General features: G+C 45.8%; 1 protein-coding gene across 5 annotated transcripts in view; it reads left to right on the forward strand.

The window, feature by feature from the left end:
• The window catches only part of LOC138468103 (ADP-ribosylation factor-like protein 6-interacting protein 4), a 758,894-nt gene that overhangs the window by 176,940 nt on the left and 556,801 nt on the right, over positions 1 to 25,153 (forward strand). For all 5 annotated transcript variants that reach the window (XR_011268204.1, XR_011268205.1, XM_069608521.1 and 2 more), the window contains one exon: positions 21,427 to 21,510. Coding sequence is in view for 3 of the 5 variants with exons in the window: in XM_069608521.1 (XP_069464622.1) it covers positions 21,427 to 21,510 (84 nt within the window). In the remaining 2 variants the exon portion in view is untranslated. The remainder of the gene's footprint in view (positions 1 to 21,426; positions 21,511 to 25,153) is intronic.

A 25,153-nucleotide genomic window follows, 5' to 3' on the forward strand; every position in this document is an offset into this window, starting at 1 on the left:
AGGTGGGAGTGGGTATTCTAGAGGATTCCTCCTCCGTATTTGTAACAGTTCATTTAAGAAAAAATTAAGCGTCCGGTAAGTTCATTCCTTTTTAGGGCACCCTGGTTAGGGGACTCTTTCCCGGGGTCTTCTGGTTCCAGAAGGGGCACAACTGGTTCTGGTACCAGGGCCTCCCTGAGATGTCCCGAAATGGATCTAACCTGCACTCGGGAGTTTCCTCTGAGGTACCCTGTAAAGGGGCTGTCCCGACCAGATCGTCATCCAAGGTTCCCCATCTGGGGGCTAAAGTTAAGCCCAGCATTTCTGGAGCTGTTTTCACCGGGGTAGTGCCAGAGGTTTCCAAATCTGGAACTAAGTGCACAGAGACTCGTCTCGAGGTTTCCAATAAAGCGACTAAAAGCACTGGGGTAACCCCGCAGGATCCCTGACTAAGGGCTATATCTAAAACCTGCAGAATCGAAGGGCCCCCTATGAGGGCTCTGGCTACGGGGGGTGACCTTAAGCCTTTCCACACAATCCAGTGGACAAACCGATCCTGCTGAGGGCGCAAAGAAGACGGGAAAACACCCAAAGTCTTCAAGTACCGGCTCTGCCGAGGTTCCCTCACTGAAGGCTAATTCTTCAGCAGACTCGAAGGGGTCGCAAAAGGGCTCTAGACCTGCTAGCACCAGTTCTGCCGAGGTTCCTTGTCATAAGGCTACAATCGTACATAAGTCCCCTGATACCCCTGTGGTGACGATGACCTCACTGACACCTGTGATGCAGGTCTCCTCAGGCAATAACAAAATGGCAGTTCAACCCCCGCGGTCTGCGGCAGCCATTTTGACTACCTCTTACACAAACATTCTCAATGGCTGGTACCGAGGGGTCTGTTTTGGGGGCTGAGCAGACTTTTCCATGTAATGTGGATAATAGGAATCCGTTTTGCCCTCCAATGGATATGCGTACTCATTTTCCGCTGCCACACTCAGTCTTGCTTCCTCCGACGTCCGCTCCCTTGCTCTACGTGGATCCAACTGGTCGAGGGCCGTCCTGGCAGCCAGCCTCTTTGTTATCCTGGAGGTATGCCTCTTCTGAGCGGCCTCTATCCACTTCAGTGACTAGGCCTTCTTCTGAGGATGTGTTTTTTGGCAAGTTCCAGACCCTAATGCACTCTGATCCTATGAAGTCATACTTTAAGGATCAATTCAAAGAAATGTATCCTAAGCCTCCTGAGCCTCCACCTACTCCGGCTACTCCTCTGCAGGTTCTGGTAGTGCCACCTCCACCTCTTCCAGTGGGGCCACCTCCTCCACTACCACCACTGCCTCCACTTTCACCTGTGCTTAAGACTCCCATTGCGCAGTCAAGTCTGCCCACGGGGTCTGAAGTGCCACGTCCTGCATATCAAGATTCTGTTGCAGCCGCACTGGATGAAGATCAAGCGCACCAGGATAGCGACAACCCGCCCCGCTCTATCAGAGCCTTTCATGACTGGGTACTGGATATGATGGCGTTGCTAGATATTGCAATACCCGAGCCTCTGGCTCCACAGGAAGGTGTTCTTTCTGGAGCCCTTACTCTGTCGACACAGGAGCGCACAGGTCTTTTCCTTCAAAAGGATGTACTGACCGAAGTCTGCAAGGTCTGGGAAAAACCTCATTCCGGGCAGCACGTGAACAGGAAAATTAACGCTCGCTACAAGCTACATGCGCCGGAAGACATACCCTTGACTGTATGTCCGTGCCCCTTATTGACGGTGGTGGCAGCGGCTATGCTCCAGTCTAAGCCGTCCTCTACATCTTCCACTGCAGCATCTCAAGTCCTTTCCAAGGAGTACAAGCTTCTTGATGCCATTGGGGAAAAAAGTATTTTCTAATTCAGCTACGACAGGCTAACACCAAAGTCATCCTGGCGGCTGCTAATCTCAAGCTGTGGAAGGAGCTGGCTGAGTTTCAGGAATGTATTCTTCCTGAAAGGCTTGAAGATTTTAAGGGCGGCTTATCAGATACGAAAGTTCTGTCTCAGGACCTGCTGGATGCTGCAGCCCATCATTTCGACACTTCCGCCCGGGGCCTTAAGGTTGGAGTGGACATCTCCCGCCTAGCGTGGCTGCATGCTACAAAGTTCACGAAGGAGGTTCAGGACAAAGTACTTGATCTTCCCTTCGAAGGCAAGGAGCTATTCCACTGTTCTACTGATGAGGAACTCGCCAAAACAAAGGCAAGCACGCAAACGCCTAAATCTTTCTCGGTCCTTGCCAAAACCCCAGCTAAAGAAACTTACACTGAGGTCGGGGTCTCAAACGAGGTCCTTCTCTGGTTTGAGGGTTCCGCGCCAGGCAGAAGCTCCTGCTTGTATGGCTCGCAGCAAAGGCAAGTTGGCCGGTTTTTCTCTCGGTCAACAGCCTCCTCTTCAGCAACTGGGGGTCTCCCCGCTGATAAACAATCTAAATTATGTTTTCCAACGGTCTCACGAGACTCTGGTGGAAGGACGAATATCGTCTCATCTGGACCATCACAGAAGACCGATGGGTTTTGTCCGTCACCCGGGCCGGTTTCCGATTGCCCCTCCCTCCTACCCCACCCTTCTTTTCAGCAGACTGGGTCGCCCTCCCTCAGAGCCGAGGTTCAGAAACTTCTAGACCTCAGAGCAGTGGAGCCTGTTCCCTTGCGGGAACAAGGAGAGGGCTATTACTCCCGTCTGTTTACCGTGCCCAAACCCAACCATGCTGCCCTGTGCACTATCCTAGACTGCTCCAATTTAAATCTCATTCTACCCCAAGAGAAATTCAAGATGATTACGCCCTGCCAGATAAAGTCCTCTCTCCGTAAGGTCAATTGGCTCATTGTGGTAGACCTTCAGGATGCCTACATGCATATCCTGATCTGGAGCCTGCATCGAAAATATCTGCAGTTCTCCGATACGGTACACTTCCAGTATAGAATGCTACAGTTTGGTCTCAGCTCGGCGCTACAAGTCTTTACAAAGATGGCGGTCATCGCAGCATTCCGCAGACTTGCAGGAGTTCATGTGTATTCATATTTGGACGATTGGCACAGTCCTTGCTCACAAGCCACAGCGGCCAATCTTCAGTCACTCCTCCAGCTCTTGTTCCATCTCTGGCTCTCTGTGAACTGGTGGAAATCATCTATGACGGTTGCTGAAGACCTGATTTCTAGGTTCCTGTTGGGATACTGTCAGTACCGGAGTGATCCAGACAGAGAACAGGATTGCGGACCTGTCAATCACATGCCAACCTTTTCTGCAGTACTCCCACATCATGGTTCCAGAGACTCTTGGGCCTTATGGCCTCTTGCGTGTTAGCTCTACCTCGTGCACGACTGAAAATGAGTCGCACTCAGCCTGCTCTTCGAAGCTGCTAGTCTCAGGCTACGGATCCGGACTCCAAGATGATTCCAGTTCCATCCTCCATGACGGTGGATGTTCAATGGTGGTCTTCCGCCAGCAACCTGTCAGTGGGAACCTCCTTTCAGGAGCCCTGCCCACAAGTAACGGTTACTACAGACTCCTCCCTTGTAGGGCGGGGGGGCGACACTGCATCACCTTGAGGTGTACGATTTGTGGACGCCCCAGGACAAACCGTCCCATATCAATTACCTGGAGCTTCTAGCAGATTTTCTGGCGCTCAATGCTTTTCAGCCCTCTTATCAACAGTGTGGTTCGAATTCGCACAGACAATTCTGTAGCAATGTTCTACATCAACAAACGGGGGGCACCAGGTCTCCTCCTCTGGTGTATCTAACGATCCAAATTTGGAATTGGGCTACCCAGCACAATGTCTGGCTTCAGACAGTGCACAATCCGGGTCACATCAATGTTGCGGCAGACTCCTTCAACCTCCAATCTGCGGCGAGTTACGAGTGGGGGATGAACTCCGATGTTCTCACCAAGATCTTCCAGCAATGTGGTGCTCCAGTGGTGGACCACTTTGCACCCTCGGCGAACAAGAAACTTCCTCCTTATGCTTCCAGGGATGGTCTCGGATTGTCTTCCTTGGGGAATGCTCTCGAGATCTGTTGGGACAACATGAAGGCTTATGCTGTACCTCCTTTGTCTCTGACTCATCGGTCGCTCTGCAAACTCAGGAGTGCTTCCAACTGCACTCTCCTCTTCATGGCTCCTTGGTGGCCAGTCAGGTTCTGGTTTTTGGAACTGTCGCACCTGTCTGTGTTAAACCCGATCAAGTTGCCGCAGATTCCTGACCTTCTTCACCAGAGCAATCACCAGTTGTTGCACCCCTCCCCACAATCCTTTAGCTTGGTGGTCTGGTACCTGAATTCCGATCCTTAGCGCAGTTCAACCTTTCAGACAACATGCGCATAATTCGGGCAATGTGTAAGCCTTCTACGAGGGCTCAGTACAAGAGCAAACGGCTTCGATTTTGTCATTGGTGTCTAGCTAAACAGCTTCATCCCCGACAGGCTTCCATTAACTGTATCTTGTCTTTTATATCAGACCTTGCAGCCTCTGGCATCCATGTCTCATCATGCAGGAGATGCCTATCCGCCATTGCGGCTTATCTGTCTACAGACAGCTCTTTTTCACTGGCAAACCCAGTCATCAAGAGACATTTTGCAGGTCTTCTTCATCTCTTTCCACCGGCTAGGCCTTCTCAATCAAAATGGGATCTGAATGTAGTCCTCACTGCCTTGTGTCATAAGCCTTTTGAATCTGTGGCCACTAAGGAGCTCAAGCACCTTTCTTGGAAAGTGGCCTTATTGATTACGGTAACATCTGCGAGAAGAATAAGTAAGCTTCAAGCTCTCTCTCTCTCGAACATCCATTCCTAATTTTCTACAAGGATATGGTTGTGTTTTGCACTCATCCTTCTTTCCTTCCCAAAGTTGTCTCAGAATTTCACTTAAACCAGTCAATATGCTTACCGGTTTTCTTTCTGAACACGGTCCCGGAGGCCGAGATGGTTTTACACAAACTAGACGTCGGACCAGCCCTGAAGTTTTACCTCGACAGAACAAGCGAACTTAGAAGTTCTTCACAACTCTTTGTTAAGTTTGGTGACCCAAAAGGGAAACCTGCTTCGAAAGCGTCCATCTCTCGTTGGATAGCTTTATATATCTCAAGAGGCCTACAAAATTCAAGGCCTTTAGCCCCCAAAGGGCATTCATGTGCATTTGGTCCGTGGCAAAGCGGCTGCTTATTCCTTCCAAAAACATGTCCCTTGGGAGTTCATAGCCAAGACTGCTACATGGGCTTCCCCTTCGACTTTTTGAAGACATTATTGTCTTGACCTGAGCTTCAAGGCTGATGCCCAATTCGGCCAGGCAGCTCTTAAGGCTGCTCTTCAATTGCCGTCAGGCATTGTAATCGTAGTCGCCTGCCTTTCACATCCACCTGCCTTGTCCTCCTCCTTCCCTCCTTGTCTTGTTTAAAGTCTGGCACTACCTCAATTGCCGTCAGGCATATTAATCGTAGCCGCCTGTTTCTCGCAGCCACCTTGCCCTCTCCTCCTCCCCACCCCCTTTTATATGTCCATTAGCACTTACTCTTATCATTTGTCCCTTGAATTTGATAGCAGCTTGTCGGTCTCCTCCCCTTCCCTCTTTGTCTTCTCCTCCCAATCCTGAATCGTCATCTGACCTATTATGATAGTGGCTTGTTTTGTTCCTCTCCTTATCCCTCCCTTCACTCCCCCCATCCTCCCTCCCCCTCCTGCCTCTTGTTATTCATGCACTACATCAATTTTCTTCAGGCATAGTAAAGTTACTGCTGGTTTTGTCTCATGTTTCCCTTCCCCTCCTCTCCTTAATTGTTCCTTGCACTTGCACTATCTGAAATGTTGCCAGGCTGATTATGATAGTTATTTTCACATTCTGAATTGTTTCAAGGATTTGTAAGAATGTAATTGTATTAAACCATGTTCCCTCCCTCCTTGAAGCCCTTTAAACAATCCAATTCAATTCAGAATTTGTTCCAATAAGGGACATTTCCATTCTCCCATTTTCCGTTGGTCAGTGCTTGGGAATCTCCCACAAGTATGGAGGAAAGGAGTACGACAAAGTTATTCACTGTAGTGACTACCTTATTCCTAGTCCATAGTCCCCGTTCCTCCATACCCCCACCTGCAGTCCCTTCTAATAAGTATCCTCTATTTTGCTAAATGGTCCTGGATCTGGCGATAGAAAAGGACTGAAGAGGGATACGCTGGGCGAAGGCCCAGCTGTGGCCCAGCGTAAAAATAAAAAAAGGGCAAAAATATTTTTTGATGCTTAAAGTGCTCCGGTCCAGTCCCGATGGACGGAATGTCCCACAAGTATGGACGAAAGAGGACTATGGACTAGAAGTAAGGTGGTCACTATGGTGAGTAACTTTGTCAATATTGAACATGTCACTGATTGCACCTTGATCAAATTTAATATGGAATTTTATGAGTTCATTTTGGAATTATATGAATGAATTGTACATAATTGTTAAATTGATTGAATCATAATTTAAAATATGTTCTATGTGGTATAATGTAGCTGTAATTGTTTTTGTAATGGTTTATGTTGTACTTTTATGACAAAGGTCGAGTAAAGACAAAGAAGAAGTAACTCTACAGCATTTTCAGTTAAACTTGTTAAGTGTGTAGAGGTGCGGGAGGTAAAGAATGAATGGATAGAGCCGTGACATGGCACCTGGACTGGCTTGGTTCTAGTAGGCAAAAGCAAGCCGAGCCGGCCAAAGATACATATGTTGGCTTGTGCCTCTCCACCTTAAAACAACAAAAACTCAATATCTGGTATCCTCCTTCCTATGCGCCACAACACAAACTAATACCAAATGTACTTGTTGCCAGTCCCCATAACAGGAAACTTTATTCCTGGCATCCCAGTTTTAGATGATATGGCACAGTGAAATTAAATGATTTTTCAGTGTCACAAACTTTCTGTAAGATGGGATTTGATCCCAGTCTGCACTTTAGACACTTTGCCACATATCTAATCTCCAGATGATATAACTGTGTGATAATTTAAGAATCTAAAATAATGCTCTATTTCATAAAGATGTCGTAAAAGTACACAAATCACAATATAACCCAACCGGACAAATTTTTAAAACCTTACATTAAAAAAAGGGGTTTTTTTGCTTTATTTTCACCATCCCAAATAAAACTCTATATTTACCAGAATGAAAAGCCATGTTGGCCTAAACAATTCCTGTGTTTTGCACCGGTACGTTCAAGACTTACACACACAACAAAACTGCTACTTGTATTCCTTCTTTCTCACAGACTAGGAGCTGTTTATTTTGCACAGGTTCCAGCAGGTTTAAACACTAAATGAGCTATTGCCCTGTCTTTCAGCAGGCAGAACCCACATGTCATTGGTGGTAGGCGATAGAGGACAAAAATGTAAGGGCTGTGTGGCAGGTGGACAGCCTCCTGTCTAGGTAAGCATCCCCCTTTCCAAAGACCATTGTGACCTCTCACCAACTCATTCATACACTTTGTAGTATGTGGGGAACCCATGGTCACTGCATATAGCCCAAGAGAACAGTAAAATAAATTGTCCTGGCAGGCCTCTTACACTGTGAATGAAAATCCCATGCAAACCCTCTTGCCCACAAACAAGTGTAGTAGATAATCTATTTAACTTTTCCGTTAAGGAAGAAGCTCGGCACATAAGCGACAGAGTGCTCAGCAAGTTAACGGATACTTCAGGCTGTGCATTATGCATGCGCAATATGTTTATGAACTTTGGAGCAAACACTATAGTTCAATGTACTATATATGTGTAGCTTTTTGTATAGTCCACATATAGCAGAATCTGCAAAGGTTTCCCAATTGTGGCAGCCAAAACAATTGTGACCCATTTAAGTAGAGTGATATTCACAAGATTGTATAAATTGGCCAAGAAGGGAAGCCAGGTTTTCTGGTTGCATAATTTGCAGTTTTGCAGGTTTCAGACTATGCATGCTCCTATTGCATCTTTAGTTTTGCACCAACATGCACTTTTGGCCAAGAGATAAACCAAGCACTCTGTGGAAGTAGATGATAGCATGCAGCACTCTTAACTGTCACTGGTGTCAGTGTAATTTATTTTGTGAATGTAACGGAGGATGAGGTGATGCTCAGCTTGGCTCCAGTTGGCTTCTTCTTTTACAGAGGCACTGGAGTCGAACCAGGGCTAGGCATTTGGCTCTAACCATGCTCGAGCCAGCTCTGGCTGCCCACTTTTAGCATGGTGTATGCGTCTTCCTCAAATAGCCATTGTTTTGCAGATGTTCCTTTACTGGTGTATGCTTTTAGACAGATATTCAGTCACCCAAGCATTTAAATCTGTACTCACCATAATACTTATATGTGGGATTTTGCAGTCAGTTTTTATATAAATAACATAACACATAGAAGCAATAGGGATCCTATTAGCTTAAGTAGTCTTTGACAATATTGTAAGCATACAAGCAGGGTCCAGAAACTGCACTCTCCAATAGCCATTGGCTAGTTATAATTGACTCTTGACGAGTGTGAAATGGTGTGCTGTGTGTATGTGTAGAACTAGAGTTATGTACCTATGGCGCTGATCACCATTTTTGCAGGGCAGGATGCGGGCTTCTCAAATTTAGTTAGCCTTGTAACCACATAAGTCTCGGAAAACTGCTACAATATTGATATTGAAAATGTGTCGATACTAACATTTGGTGCAGCCCCTAATATAAATATTTTAGTTTGTAGTGTCATCACTTTAATGCCAGGGTGCTCTTTAATAAATAGTGCATGTTTATATGCAGATGTGTGAAAATTCTAGTACTCGTCAATTGCTTTGGTTGTTCACTGTACTTTGCACCATACCCCTGACCTCCCAAGTCTAAGCATTAGTGCTCAGCCTCATTACTAAGTGAAGGTTTGGTTAAATCTCTTTGTATAATACCAGGTTAGCTTCACTGAACTCTACACCAGTAGTGGTTCTCAAAAACCAACAGTCTTAAATCATGGACTGCATATCAAGCAGTTAGTCTTTTGGAGAGTTGCATATGAAGGGTAAATGATTACATTTAAAAGTCATCCAGAATGTAGCTGGACTAATTTATGTCCCTTCCTGTCCATAAATATGTCTCGTCCAACCGTACCTGGATGTCTTCTTGTGGGTGAGTTGTGATTTGAGCTGGCTGGGCGATTTTGCTAGGCGAGGAGCATGTGCTGACAGATTTGTGAAGCTTAGCTGCTAGGTACACTAGTGTGCTGCTCTTGACTGTTTTGTAGATGATGCACACAGTCTTGAACAGTATCCTGGCCTGATGTGGAAGCCAATGTTGTTATCGTAGGACAGGGGTGATTCCATAAAATGTCTGCGCACCCCAACATGGCGCAGTGTGGTGAACTGCTTTAGGGGAGCAAAGTGAGCATTTTCCCCCACCTATGTGCAAAACTACAAGTTCCAGAAGTCCTGCAGGCAGAATGAAAGGTTTCATTTTGCAAAGGGTGGAGATTTGAAGACTGGCCATGTAGGAATTTTATTACATATTTTTGTGGAAGGAAATGCTGCTATCAATGTAAAATCCTGACGATTTCGCTGAATGCGATTGTAGCTGATCGAATCCTTCTAAACACATATCATTGAGCCATTGTTGGATGAGTTGGTGTTTAGCTGGGTGACAGATGAAGTTGAATTCATTCTTGGAGGGCTTAAATGTGAGGAAGGCAGTTGACACCCAGGACTGGAAGATAGGTAGGTAATTGCAGAGGTGACTGATGTCCTGTGTGTTTTTACTCCAGTGTACAACTGAGTCTCATCTAAGTATTAGTATATCTGCATCTTTGAGTGTGTGAAGGTTAAAAAGGATCTGAGAGGATGGGTGTGCTGTTGCGCGCACCCAAGATGGCTGTTGGGCTCCTCTCCAGCAAATATCCTGAGCATTGAACATCCTAAATTGGGGCCACCCTGGAAGTCCACACAACGTGTACCTGTTCCTAATATTTGTGCGGATCTCCTGGAACAATCTTGGGGGGGAAAACGGACCAGATCCACCCGAGAAATCACAACATCGCTCTGGTCTGTGGTGGTGAGCTGGGTAGGAGCTCCACGCTGCCACTGTGGGAGCCCGCCATCTGGATAATGCAGTGGGGCCACGTTGGGGGAGGAACCTAATTCTCCACTTGGTGACACTGCGCGGGCTCCCCACACACCCATCAGCCGCCAGACTGTGTGGAGACCACCAGCAGCAACATCCGAACTGAACAGTTATTCACCGCCCCTCTATCCTGCAGACGCAGCCGAGCCGGAGTGGACTAGGTGCCTGGGCGGAGGGCCCAGAATCGAACGGGACACAGACCCGATTGATCTGCTTCTCTACAGGTCTAGTGAAAGGCTGCCCGAGAGAGCACACTGAATAACTGTCATCAGGATACCCCTGTCCCTAAGCCACATAGTTGTGAAGCTCCTGTGGCTCGCCACGACACCCACGGCACCCCCAGACTTCAGGCGGCACTGAATCCCTTCGCCGAATTGGATTCGACTGGCCGGAATCACCCGCTGTGACGGTGCAGGAACGGAGCAGGGCAGCTGCGTGCTGGTTTGGTGGGCAGACGGTGCTGGCCACCGCGATCCATGGGAAGCGTGCAACAAGGGGACTTGGAGTGGCGGCCCGCAAGAGGGTTGAGGCTGGAATCCTGAGACCTGAGATGCGGAGGAGATCTCCGAATAAAACGTCCCACGTGTGGGCTCAGGGGGCCGTCTGCTGACCAGCACAGATTCAACACCCAGTAAGCTAAGCACATATTACACCCCGTGCTCGCTTAACATTGCCCCGTGGATTACTGACAATAACGCTGGGTGTGCTGTTTCAGTAAAAGATTGGAAGCTGGCGTGCGGCGAACAACCTGAACTACGCACTTGTTTGAACTGGCGGACCTGCTCGTGTCTTTGGCCTGCCCACCGTGCTGGAACTAAAGAGGTGAACGCATGTCAATAGGGTGTGGGCGGGAATATATACAATAAACACTGCCATAACTTATACATGGATTGCTGCTGGGATAATATTGAATGCAATACCCGCTGATGTAGAGAACGACGGCAGGAACAAGCTCATTGTCAAAGCCACGTGTGGGTTACGTGAGAGGGCACAATTCATTCAAATAATACAACGGTGCACAGGCTGGAGGCCTAGTATTCGCTGTTGTGACAGTGTTATCTACACAGTGTCCTGGGACTTTGCCTCATACACTACTGAAGTCCACATATTACATTTTGAATCATTTCTCAACTAATAACCGGTCTGGTGCTTTGACGGGAGTCATACACGGACATCTGAACTTTACCTCGTACCTTTTCGGAAAGACTCACCTCGCCCTGAAACAGAACTGCTACAAGAACTACGCTTAGTGGTAGCGCCTTACTACATTATTTTGTCCAGACTTGCTGGTATTACAGTGGCCAGGTGCACTGTGGCTGGCGCACCTGAAACTGAGACAAAGCCACCTGAATTTGCACACTGATTGGCGGCAACCGATTGACCACAATAGTAAGCCTGGCTAATCCCCTTTTGCAAGACACTACTGGGGCGACACGTGAAACAAACCCTGCGGAACCAAAGTGAAAGCGGTGAAAGACAAGCTCCTTCTCATAGTTGAGTGGGAGGACACGACCCATTCCAGCAATACAAAATGGGAATGGGGAAGGGCCATGGTTCAATGGGGAATTACCGCCCCGCCAACCTTGGAATGGGGTGGTAATTCCCCATTGAACCATGGCGGACCCGTTACAACACCGGCACCAACCATGGTGCTAATAGGGCCATGGTTTAGCGCTGGTGTTGTAATGGGTGCCCATGACTCCACTTTTGCACTTCTTGGGTTAACCAGACACTTCCCATCTTTCAGCCGCAAACTGGCAGATTTACTACTGGTTATGTTATGTTACTTGTTATTTACATAGCGCCTTATGTATCATTGGTATGATCTCAAAGCGCTGGTAGGTCGGACGCCCTTGGGAACCGCAGTTCAAGTCAGTAGAGATAGCGAGAGTCATAAGGTGCGTGGGTGCACCCGATATGTGTGCAGCCGCTGTCGCAGTTGCATTATAGCTGCTTCTTAGCGGTTTGTGTGGTGGTGGGGAGGTCAGTTGTATGTGTTCATTCTGGAGGGTGGACACCCAGACTGATTTCTGGCTGTGTTAGGCCTGCGGAAACACTTAAACTAGCGGTGTGTGCTCAGTTAGCTGTGCTTAATTAGGATGATGACGAGTATGTGGCGGGTGTTAGTATGAGAACACCTATACCGAATGTGTCATAGTATCGCTGTGTTCTAGTTGGGTGGTGGTGTATAGGAGAGAGTAAGCGTGGTAGTGTGAAATGGTGGTTATCAGTAAAGCGTTTGAGATCGAACACTCCATTTGTACCATCTATTCTATCCGTTTTATTTACTCTGCCCGTTCATTCCACTTAGTCTGTTCATCCATTTCGTCTGTTACATCCATTTAATCTACTAGTCCTTCTATCATTCCATCTACTCGACCGTTCATCCACATGATCTACTCCATCCATTCCGTAGACCCATTTCATCCTTCTCATCCGTTTAATGTGTTCTATCCGTTCCATCCTTTCTATTCATTCGATCCACTCGGTGTGTTCCACCCACTCCGTTTGTTCCATCCGCTCAGTCAGTTCTATCCACTCCATCTGTTCCATCCGCTCTAATTCGTTCCATCTGCTCTATCTGTTCCATCCACTCAATGGTCCTAGCGCTAGGGAGGGTGGCAATGACATGGGCCGTGGACCCTCTGACCCCCAACCTGCAAAGCTGGCTAAAAGACGTGACCTACAGTCAGGATATAGAACCAAGCTTCATAAAGATGCTGCCACTCCATGCCTGGCCTCCAGACATTTGGAGCCCCTACATCGCATACCTGATGTCTACCACTGACTCAATCTCATCACAGAACTTATCCCCTGGTCCAGCTCCTTGAGGTCACCGATACTACGCAAATGCCATCTGCTGAACATAAAAAGAATGCATTACGTGTGGACTTGGTTTCTGTTGGATTTCAGGGAGGGAGGGAGGGAATTAGAAGGGGTGGATCTTGAGTTGCAGCCTGTGCAACGTTGTTGCGTTATTGTTATGCAAAAACCAAAAATGAAGTTTTAAAAAAAAAACACAAAGATCCCTGCGAGTTTGACCCAGTGAGCGCTACCGCGCATGCATGGTTCAATATATATAAAGGAATCTGGCTTGTGAACCCTTATGACCCGGAGATCCCATTATAGAATTTCCCTAATATCGCCCCCACATTTGATAGAACACAACAAAAACTGTGGGATCCAGCTACACAGTTTAAAATGCGCAATATGTTCCCGGAGGGCCGATACATCGAACTGAAGGACTGTGTGGACGCAATGGGAAGCGGGATGCTCAGACGATTCCCCTATCATCGCATGAAGGCCGCGTTTGTAGCTAAATGGTCAACCTTCCCTGCAGAGCCCCCCGCACACGAATGTACAAGGGCTGTAACGGCGACAGGTGGGCGTAGGATGGGTGTATCTGTTCTGTATGCTCTGGTACAAGCACAGTCTCCTTCCCACAACACCATAAAGGAAACCTGGGAGCAAGACTTGGGGTACACCATCAGTGATGAAAAATGGCTCAGATGTGCGCCAGCTCACCAGATCGGTTTCCCTAAATTCGGGGTTAAGATTAATCCAATTTATCAGCTACACTACTCCCCTGTCAATCTGGCTAAATTTGTGGGTAACTGCACTGGTAAATGTCTGAAATGTCTGAAATGTGATGCCGATAATGCGGACAATGCAAATGCATATCAAATGCATATCATATGTATTGGTCCTGGTGGCAAAATTCTGGGTCGAGATGGCAGAGATCCTGGAGGAGATCACTTCTATCCTTGCCTCCCCTTCGCCACTAAAATACCTGTTTGGGGATATAGGTGAAGCGGCAGAAACTACTAGACGACTATTTATTGTGGCTTGTATAGTTGTCAAACGCTGCATATTAAAGTACTGGAAGTCAATTAATGCACCCCGGAAGGACGATTTTCTTAGAGAACTCACCATGGTGAATGAGTGCGAGGAACAATTCGTTTTGACTGTGTCTACAATGTGCCGCCCTAAAGATATCTGGGCCCCCTTTAGAAGCTACCACTGTAATATGATGGCAGATAACAATTTTACCCCCCCAGCTACTCCATGAAAAGTACAAGAATGCTTGTTGTGCTCTAAAGGTCATTTTGTTGTAAGGATGGAATTACGCTGCTGATGTTGTGATGCTTTGTTCTGATGTAACTCTCTTTAAAATAAAGATTTAAAAAAAAAGAAAAAAGGATCTGAGAGAGGATGCAGGCATAGGAGATTCTGCAGAAGTCTGGGAGCCAGTTAGAATGCAACGTGTTCACCTAGACGACCTGTTGCAGGAGGACTCCAGAGTAGCTGCAGATGGGAGGTACAGTTGCAGAGACCCTGGACTGGGAAGTAGGGTCCAAGTAGCAGGATGGTTAGCCTTTAGTTCCAGGCAGGCCATGCTCCATTGTGAAGTCCAGCAAGGCAAATTGATCCAGATCAACCATGCTTATAAATGTTCCCCAGAAGCTGTCCAGCTCAACTACTCAACTGCACTTCCGAGATGTGAGGACAGCAGAGAAGGACTCCAGTCTGGTTGTGCTTACCAGTCCAAGAGAGGGAGGCAAGTGACTGAGGCTAAAAAAAACGGTACAGATCCAAAGCAGATAAACTGATATAAGGTTGTTACTTCTGTAATTAATCTGATGATGTTATCACTCCTTTCCCGGAGGTAGCCTCTCCTCATGTGGCCAGGGGATGGCAGCTTCTACCTGATTCTGACTCCGGAGGCGGGTAGGGTATGTGAGGGACGATCATATGGGTGAAGGTGACCCTCCGGGGGAGGGACAGGCATCAGACAAGACAGGATATCCCTCTTCCCCTTTTAGGGATGCCCCCTCCATTCCTCATGCCTTTATGGCATACTATGATAATCCCCTTCGACAACCTGCAAAGCCTGCTGACAGTATCTTTCAATATTCTGTAGCAAACGGAATGATTACGACTGAGACGAGAAAGAGGCCTACCCAAATGAAGATTACAAGGCTGAACCAGAAGGAGCAGTCTAGTGCTTGGAGGAAGCCGATTGGCTCTGAGCAACTCCCTTCCTTGAAGCAGGAGTTCAAAGAGGGAACAGAGGAAAGCAATAGAGAGATCCGACCAGCTAGCCACTGGAGGAAGCCAAGCCGTCGGGTGGAGAGGGGAGCAAGGAGATGTGGGAGAACTGTGGAGGAGACTTCCCTGCTCGGGCTGGGAATCCAGGAGGCGTGAGCGAGGCAGAGAAGCCGCACACAGAAAGGGGAAGGCGGTGTTTGGACAGAGATGCATTCCCGCAGGCAGGAGAGATGTCGGAGCAAGACACCGTTGGGACAGTTTTTCTGAAGTCCAACTCAGGGCATAGTAAAACCATTCAACTGAGGAAGTACAAGATTCCACTCTTAGTATAAGGCTGTACCACCTTAGATCAAGGTAGCGTAGACAGATCAGCCAGGCTTATTTTAGGAGGGAGAGAGGGCTGTAGAATCAGTACAAAGAAATTATAATTCAAGTGGTCCAAAAAACACTGAAACACTATGTATTGTAAAAGATAAATGGTTTATTTAAATACAAGTAGGCCCAGATAAATCTTGGGGGAAATAAGTACCTTCACAGAGCATATAAACACATTATAGAAAAACACAACACCATGCTTGAAGGTACACAGAGTAAAGCATATAACCTAATTTGGAACACCTAACAGGAGTTCTAGGGCAGTCAAACCAATTGTTACTTTTTAGATTACTTTCAGTAATATAAGGGTAGTAGACCCTAGCAGTTGTACCGTGACGCTCAGCAAGAAATCACCTGGTAAACCAACTGGACAATATACATTTTGTGAATAGTGGCACACTTATACTAGGTACAGTAAACACCTAGAACCCACAGTTACACTAGGTGAGTAAAACCTAAGGGTGTAATATTCTATTAAAGGTGCTTTAGAGATCAGTAAAATTCTGATTGATATGAGCAATAACTCTTGTCACAAATTTTAGGATGGCAAACTGCTACCTCAAGGTCAGTAAAACCTATACACTTTTTAAAGGAGCTATCAACAACATAAAGGCAGGTATAAACCTCAGACTGCTTTTGTGTCTGTCCAAAACAGACCATGGAAGGCAAAACCCAGTGTTACACTTTATGAATTACTCAAGGTTACTGTAGGTATGTAAAACCTAATGCAGACTTTTTCTGGACAGGTTTACAGCAAGTCAGGGAAAGCAAGAACCAGTTGTGGAAACCTATACACCTATTCTCTGAAAGAAATAATTAGTGAAGCCAACAGCATTACTTTTGGGAAAGAGGCGCAGCCAATTTCCAGGCGAGTAAAATAACTTTGCATCTACTTTCTATTAAAATGGCAAAGCATATACTTTTTGGAATGGCAGAACATTACTAAGGTAAGCAATAACTTTTGTAACTGTTTACGCTCGGAGTTAGTTACCAACCAACTTCTTTTGTAAGTAAGTAACTTTTAAACACGTATTCTCTTTTCTAGGCAAAAGGCCCAATCTTTAGGAGTCTTTCCCTTATTCTTGGAGCATGAGTGTTCTCAGTGGCAGAAGGGGGGTCACTAGGGGCTAGTGTCCAACAGTCAGGCAGGTCACGATAGGTTCTTAAGTAGCAAAAGTCAGAGTTCCTCAGGAAGACTGTTACAATAAGTAAGTAGTTTACTTTTAGAGTTAGTTGAGGAGGGTGCAGGGGCTTCACAGAACATACCCTTGGAGGATTCCAGCAGTGGGCCTGGGTGAACTGGACGAGAGGCATCCCAATCACAGAAAACACCCCAAAACTAAACAGGAATCACAGGAGACTTAAGGTAAGTAAATGCCCAAGCCAGCATAGTACCTCAGCACAGAAGAAGATTTTGCAGCAGAACTTCAGGATCTGTAGCCAAAAACCTGGTCGTTCAATTCCTTCATTAAGAAGACCGAAGATAGGACACTGGAAGGACTTTTGCAGCAAGGATCACAGGGAAGGCTCTAGGCAAGGGCTTCCTCGCGGCTGGATGCGTCTCTGTGGATTTGGCTCCTTTTTCAGGAGCACAGAATAAGACACAATATTGCTGGTCGGATTCCCGTTGTTTGCAAGGTCCAGCACTCTGGTGAGGGGACTTTTTGGACTGCAATCGTGCTTCTGGAGATCCAGCAGGATGCCCACTAAGTTTCAGCGAGATTCGGAATTCGGAAGACTGTGCACCGCACAATGGCTCGATGTCCCAGGGTGTTGGGATATTGCAGCCAGGCAAGGTAACAGCACAGTGTGGGATGGCTCAAAATGCAGGTCTACTCGAGTCTAGTGGGTCTCACCAGGCTCTGGGTCTGGGTCGTCTTTTTCAAAGTACCCAGGCTGATTGGAAGGAAGGGTTACAGCAGGATCTGGTTACACAGCAGGCTTTCCAGTTCCTGGAAATCGTTTCAGCGGCAAATTCTTCATCTTCCTCTTCAGTTTTGGTTCCAGTGGTTGACTACCTTCTCAGCTTGCAGGATCGGCCTTTTATGTATCAACCCTGCCAATCATACAGCCTTGCAACATTCAAACTTGGAGGGGTTGGCAGCCCTTTCAGGACAGCCAGCCTTCCTGTTTGAACTGGATTCTCGCAGTCAGGCTGGACTCCTCCCTCACTTCCTGCCTTCACAGACACTCTGGAGCCTGGGTGGGGAATCCATAGGATTCCCGTCGACGATGAAAATCACACAAAGGAACTTCCCAACCTGGATGTCAGGGGAAGGAACAAGAAAGGACAAGAAACGTTAAAATGGCAAAAAAAGAATATGGGCCATTTTGGTCAAATGAGCACCCATGGGTGCCTTTACTGGGGCTGTACAAACAGCCTGCGGTAAAGGTGCACCAAATTAATAAAAAGGTTCACTGCCACCAGCCTTTAAAGTTGTTTGTCCTTGTAACATAAATGTTACATTTAAAATGAGGAAGGGGATACTCGGCATCTCCCCAACACTCCACATAAGGTGGGGGGTGCAGGGCCCACCTAATAAGATGTAAAAGGGATCCAAAGAACTTTTCTACCGTTCGGAAACGTAGTTCTCACACGGTTAGCCAGAGAAAAATATGCAGTTATTGCCAAAAAGTTGCCAAAGAGGATAACGTTTAAAAGACACTGTGGTGAGTCTTAAAAATGACACCCATAAAAAGAGTAAAAGATTCTGGGAGTGTGGAAAAGGGTTCACAATAACAAAGTATAAGGAAAAATAATCCGCCAGTAAAAGCAAAACGTTCTGGGGTTGACACAGGTCAGGAAGATTTATCATTGGAATGAAAATCCCTAACAGATGCGAGGTAAAGGAGAACCTTCAGGTCAGCAAGGGAAGCCGGGCGACATGCAGACTGCCACCAGCTGCAGGGATGACGCCTGAAGTGGTGAGAGTGTGCGGAAGCAGAGGAGGAACCAAGCAGGGTCAGAGAAACCAAGGGAGCCACCTTAAACCCGGTGAGCCCAAAGTGGAAGTTTGCTGCTCCGGGAGGGAGCTGGAGAAGGCATTCCCTAATTGGAATGGGTGGCAAATTTCCTACAGCTTACATCAGAAACTGATTTTCATAGTCCCAGTATTTGGGGGCGACACAAATACACCTGTGATAAGAGGAACTTGGGAAAGAAACGTATGCCCCAAGATCTTGAAAGTAAGGAACTATACGAGAGAACCTGGCTAGGGGAGTATACCAGGTGTTTCGTGAGTCTAGGACCCGCACCCAAGTTGTGGTATATTGAAAAGATAATCCCAAGCAAGACATATGCCCTTATAATTTTGAATTGCATTTGTGGTATTTTGAAGAGACTCCCAAGGAAGATTGATGCCCATAGGATTATTTATTGCATTGAATGTGGAAAGAACCTCGGAAAATGGAGTTGTTTCCCCTGCAGTGGATTGCAACACCAATAGGAGGGATTATCCTCTTGGGCTACAAAGTACTTGGTTATTCGTTTGAACCTTTGTTTTGGTGGATCACAGGAAATGTTTGCTTTGGACATCTTGACACAGGACCAGGGCTCCAGATAAGATATGGAGGTGTAGATATTTGACTCCCTATTTATTAAAGTTGGGAGTAAAATGATTTTTTATAGAGTATAAAAGAATGTCCAGTTTCCCAATGGGAGTATTTTATAAATTAGTAAAAAAATACTGGAAAACGATGTTTTGTAATAATAATCATTTCTTTGTACCTAGTTCTCACCTGTGCGAATCAGGCACTAAAAATAGGAATTTCTTTCTCTGGAACTGCGTACACTACTGCTCCAAACATATCAATGGAGCTATGTGGCTGAAAGAAGGGACACAATGTCCTATGTACCTGTTTTTTGTTGGGAGTATTTTGACTCCCTATTTTTATTTTTTGGGGGGTATTTGCCTATTTTATGGGAGTAAAAGTGGCTGATACACCCCTTAGCTATAGGGCTACATGGAGTTGTGTAAGCAGGGGCACAAGGCTCTGTGTCCGTTTCCTAATTATTACTATGAGTATTATTACTCCCTTTTTACATTTTTGGAGTATTTGCATATTTGTAGGGCGTACAAGTGGCTGATACACCCCTTATCTGTAGGGCTGCACAGGACATACTTTTAGTTTTGGTTGAGGTAGGGAAATACCTCCTAGATTAGGGATAGTGAGGCATTTTCCAACCCCCTTTATAATTTAATAAAAGTTTATACCAATCACCATGAGTCCTCTGTGTCCGCGTCTCATTCCTGATTCCTCACATTTAATTCTTGCATGCTTTATTAGGTACTCACATCCATCAGACAATTTTTGTCCAAGAGATTTTATTGCAATTTTGGTGACATCATTGCAGATGTAATACTTTTTCAAAATGGTCTCCTTTCTTTTAAAAATGCCAGCTATATTAGGCTGTGGCTTTTGACACATTAGTTTTCAGATTGCCAATACACCATCAGCCTCATTACGACCCTGGAGGTAACCATGGCGCTATTAGCGCTTTGGTTGCCTGCAAAACCTTATCGATACCGCCATGGTGAATGGAGCAATTACCGCCCCATTCCAAGGTTGGCGGGGGCGGTAATTCCCCATTCACCATGGCCCTTCCCCGTTCCCATTTTAGCCCCCATAGGGGGAAGGCGGTAATAACGGTACCTCTAAAGTCCCTTTGCGGGTCCCGTCCTTAACAGCTGGTTTTACCAGTCGTTCAGGACGGGTTTTACCAGCCGTTAAGGGAGGAACCGAAAAGGGAACTCGTAATAGGGCGGTAAAGGATTACTGGTACCGGTGCCCTTACCGGTACCGGTAATCCCTTACCGCCCGGGTCGTAATGAGGCCCCATGTCTTTTCCACATCGCATCTCTTAGCTGTTCAAGCATTTCCTTGAAAACAAAGATACTGGTGTGTGTTTTTTTCAAGAGTTTGCCAATTATAAACACATTTGTAGACCTGTGTGGCTTAGCTACAAAGGAGCGTGGTAGCCCCTCTATTGAGAATGAACATGGGTCAAATACCCTGTTCTATGTAATTTCTTCCACTCAGAGGGGCAAAACTCCTCTGAACAAGAGTACCATCAGCAACCCGACATGTGTTTTGGCCTAGTCGGGCCTCATCAGTGAGGTGAAGCTGAGAGACACAGTGAGCAAGAGTGCTGTACTGCCCTGGTGGATGGGACCAAACTGATATGCAAATGGTTATTTTTCCTCTGTGAAGGGTGCAGGGAGCCACAACCTGGTTGTAAACCCCCTTAAGTGGAAGAAATTCCATAGGGCAGGGTATTTGACCCATGCTCGTTCTCAGTAGAGTGGCTCCCACACTCCTTTTCAATTATGTTGCTTAGCGTTTATATTCCATTGGTGCTTTTTTCTAAGAGATATCAAAACCTGTTCAAACCCTCATCAAGGCTTTCTTGGGCTCATAGGGAACTGGAAACCTAGGTGACACTTTAGTTGGCCCTCATGATTTGAGTTTGTGAATAGATGGTCCTCCTGCTGGACCTAGAGACCCAAGCTCCTACTCGCTGATAATGCCCAAAAAGGCCGAAACATATGTGGTGTGCTCGTGGTCTCGTGCGGAAGAGATGTGAGGTAGCAGTTTGGGCTGGCCTGCACCTTTTTGTGGCGGGACCAAGCCTGTTTTGTATATGGGCTTTCCCCTTCTCTAATGGCTTGGCAGGTGAAGAACGATGGTGTGGAGGGTTGCCCAGAGTAGTTCCAGAAGTTAAGATACATTCTAAACCTTCCAGCCATCACCTCTTGGGTTTTGTTAAGGTCCTTCATTAAGGGCCACTACAAGCAAAAGTATTTGTAGAGTAACTGGTTGTGGTGTAGGCTGCACACACAGTGCTCTCAAGGTACCAATTTCCCAAAATGTTTATATTTGTTTTTCCTCTTTGTTGCTGTTGGTGAAAAAAATATTTTTATTATTCAGATACGAAAAAAAGATAATAAGCTAAAGAAAAGAAGAGCACACAAGAAAAAGAAAACAGAATCCAGACCTGTGCAGATCTCTAAGGTATTTTAACTTTTCCATTACGGTTGCCCATCATTGTCTGTCATTCGTAATGTCTTCTTGAATTGTTTTGATTATATTTAAAAGTGCATGGCATATGAAAAGTTTGAAATACGTGGATATTGAAAAATGACAATATGGGACATGGCCAAGCGGCGACGGAGTTGGCCACTTACGTGTTGAGCTCCGTGAGCTGAGAGACCTTTTCATCAACAGGAGCGTTACATTTGGTCTACTTTACTTATTTTATACCACCTCTTAATGTCGCTAATAGCAGGATTACATTTTTTAATCTTTTACATGACTTCTGCCATGACAGACAGAAGGATATTTTCTCACTGTGTAGCAGCCGACCCTGCAGTGGAGCTACGCGGTTCCTGCAGCTCTCTGAATTCGGAGATTCTTTGTTCTTTGCAGCGGGACTTAAACTTGAGGAACAGGATTGGCAACACCCGACTCCTTCGTGGTGTATCTCGCGTGACTATGCAGCCTTTGCTCTGAGGTGGGTCCATAATCCTAAATGGCGCTTGTCAGCCGTTTTATACAGAATTGTTTGTATCCGTGCTAGCAGGTGCATTAAGGCCAGCGAACTGCCTCATACTTTCAGTTTTCACTGTGTTTCATGTGTGCAGTTGACCGCTTGATTCCTCTGAGGGACCCGACTTCTTTCTTCCTCTTAAGCGGAAGCTCTCCTCACGAAGCCCATCCCCTCAATCACGTTACCTCCCGGCTGCTATTGCACTTCTTAGTTAGCTTGAATGTCTTTTTGCTTGAATTTCTTTTATCTTTCTTTTTTTTCTTCTTCTTGTTCAGCTGCCAACTTAATACTGCTTTCTATTGACTTTCAACATGGCAGACTCCATCGAAACTGTTCCAATATCTGATAATTCGCCTCTCAATTCCTGTATGGAAAACATTCTAGAAGAACTGGGCAATATTTGTTCCTCCATCTCCACGCTGGTAAACTAGATGAAGCTGAGGAGAGAGTTCGTTTTGTGGCAGACATGGTGGAGAACATACAAATAGGACTTGCACAACTGGAAGCTGAAGTCACGGAATTGGAAGACAGACACCGCAGCGACAATCTTCGCTTTTATGGGATCCCTGAAAAAATTGAAGGAGATGACCCCTTCAATTTCCTTACTAATTGGATCCCCTCCACCCTCAGAATCACTTTTTCACCGCCACTGGAACTGCAACGTGCTCACAGGATAATGCCTTGCTTCTCTAGCAACAACACTGCACCAAGACCCTTCTTAGCCTGTTTTCTAAGACATCAACAGACTCGCCAAATCCTAACTGCCAGAAAGAATTCCTCCATCCTTTTTTTAAGGAAACAAAATCTTTATCTCCCCAGACTTTTCCAAGATCACTCAAACCAAGAGAAAAAGATTCCTGGATATGAGACCTCTTTTGAATCCCTTAACATCAGATATGGTCTTTTGAATCCTGCCAAGATGATTATTACAATTCCGGACGGTCCTACCAAAGTATTTACAGACCCAAATGACCTTTTCAATCTCTTCAAACCTCACCGATGGATATATCTTCCCTGAACCCCTTTCCCAACACTTCCAAGCCGGATCCTCTATTTCAGGCATCTACGTTCAGGAAACCTAGGAATCAAAACATTAAATTCACTCCTTCTACTTCGACCCTTCTGAGAGATAAATGGAGATCTCCTATCAAATCTATCGATCCCTCTATTTCCACTTTACACACTTAACCGTAATCATACTATGGCTGCACTTTGCCCTCATTCTGTCTGGTATACAATGTTCCTGTTACCTAGCTATCTTGCTTACTGCGTATAGCTCCTTTGGCCATTTCTATTTGTTCATGCTCATACAACTTTTGAATTTATCATCCTCTCCTGCTCTTTGCTTATCCCTCATGATACTCTTGCTTACTTTCGAACTAATCTTATCTAATTTCTCATGCCTTTACTTATCATATTTTCTCTTCTATTCATCTCACCTACTCTTATATGTTCTTTCCTCTGTTGCACCCCTTTCCTTCCGTTCTCCGCCATGTCCTCCGGCATTACTACAGTCTAAAGTTATTATTATTCCATTTGTTTATTACATTAACAATTTATTCCATACTGTGTTTCTTGTGTATGCCATCATCCTCACTATCATTACAAATGTCTATTAAACTTGTTACTCGGAATATCAAAGGATTGAATCACCCTATCAAACACAGCAAAATTATCTCCCATTTTACCAAGTTTAAACCTGATATTGTTAGTCTCCAAGAGACTCATCTGAGTTCGGATAGTGAGAACTTTAAAATCAGAGGCTCATGGATCGGTCATACACTTTTTTCCGGTGCTCTAGACAGAAAAGGTGGTGTTTCTATTTTGGTCAATAAACATTTAAATTTCACCTTAGTTAATGAAGAAAACTATCCTGAAAGGCCATTTGATCATTGTAGAAGTAATCATCAATAACCATCCTGTCACTATTATTAACATTTATGGCCCTAACGCCCCCAACCCATCTTTCTGGTCGAATTTCAACTCAAAGCTCTCACAGAAATGTCCAGATAGAATTATTGTTAGTGGAGATATGAATCAGGTTCATGACTTTGCCCTTGACCGCAAATCCTCTTCTAATTTTGTCAACTCCAAATCCCGAAACAGTTTCCGCAACTTACTACAAAATGTCATTCTCGTTGACTCTTGGAGATTTTGTCACCCGGATTCTAAAGATTATACGTTTTATTCCCCTCCACACCAATCCTTTTCTAGACTGGACTATATTTTTATTAACCCTTCACTAACTTCCACTATTTTGAACTCTGAAATTGGCCCCATAACCATTTCTGATCATGCACGACCGGTATTTACTACCTTGTAATGGTTACCAATTTCGAAACTGTTACGCTCACCTGGCTCCCACAGGGGCGTCGGTCGGACCCGGACAGCTGCGGTCTCCACCCACGTGATGCGTAGTGCAGCGATGACTGACTGGATCTGCCCTCCTAATCTTGTCTGCTTAACACGTAGAAATATTCTCCTGCAAGTGGAGAGATGGATTTAGCCACTTGTAGATTCAAGTGATGGCACCCCCACAGTCCTCCCCAACTAATCACCTCTGAAATGCCCTCACAGCAATCTCACCTTATATTCTTGAAAGATGAGCTCTCCATCCTGCGTGGATTTGCAGGAGCGCGTTGATTCCATTTACTTCACTGGTTTGAAGGCTCGGGAGAGTTCCGGAGAGTATTGACTCTGAGGTTCCTGGTGAGGACCAGTAAGTATTAAGTTCATAGAGTTCAATATGACCGATGTTCACTCTTGTTCCCCCCTTCCTTTCTTGTCTTGCAGCTGGCTCGTGAAAAGATGCTCTTGTGGCAGCTGGTGGCGCTCTGGTAAAGGTCTGTATTATCCGGCGCTGTCCGGTAAATGTTGCACGAGGAAAACATGTTGTTTTGTCTCTCTTTACAGATGTGGCACGTGAAAATATGGAGAGTCACAAAAGGATGCCTCGGTGGTGAATTAGGCAAGTCTATGGTGGTAAGAATTATATTTGTTGGTTCCCTCGGCTCATCTTGTGGTTTTCTTTTGTCTCCTAGGTGCCGAAGTTCGGCGAAGAAATGATGGAGGCAGCGCCGACCCGAAGGATGCTGTGAAGACTGGTGA

The sequence above is a fragment of the Ambystoma mexicanum genome, chromosome 4q, assembly GCF_040938575.1.
Source record: "Ambystoma mexicanum isolate Mex_15411 chromosome 4q, UKY_AmexF1_1, whole genome shotgun sequence".
NCBI classification, from domain to species: Eukaryota; Metazoa; Chordata; class Amphibia; order Caudata; family Ambystomatidae; genus Ambystoma; species Ambystoma mexicanum.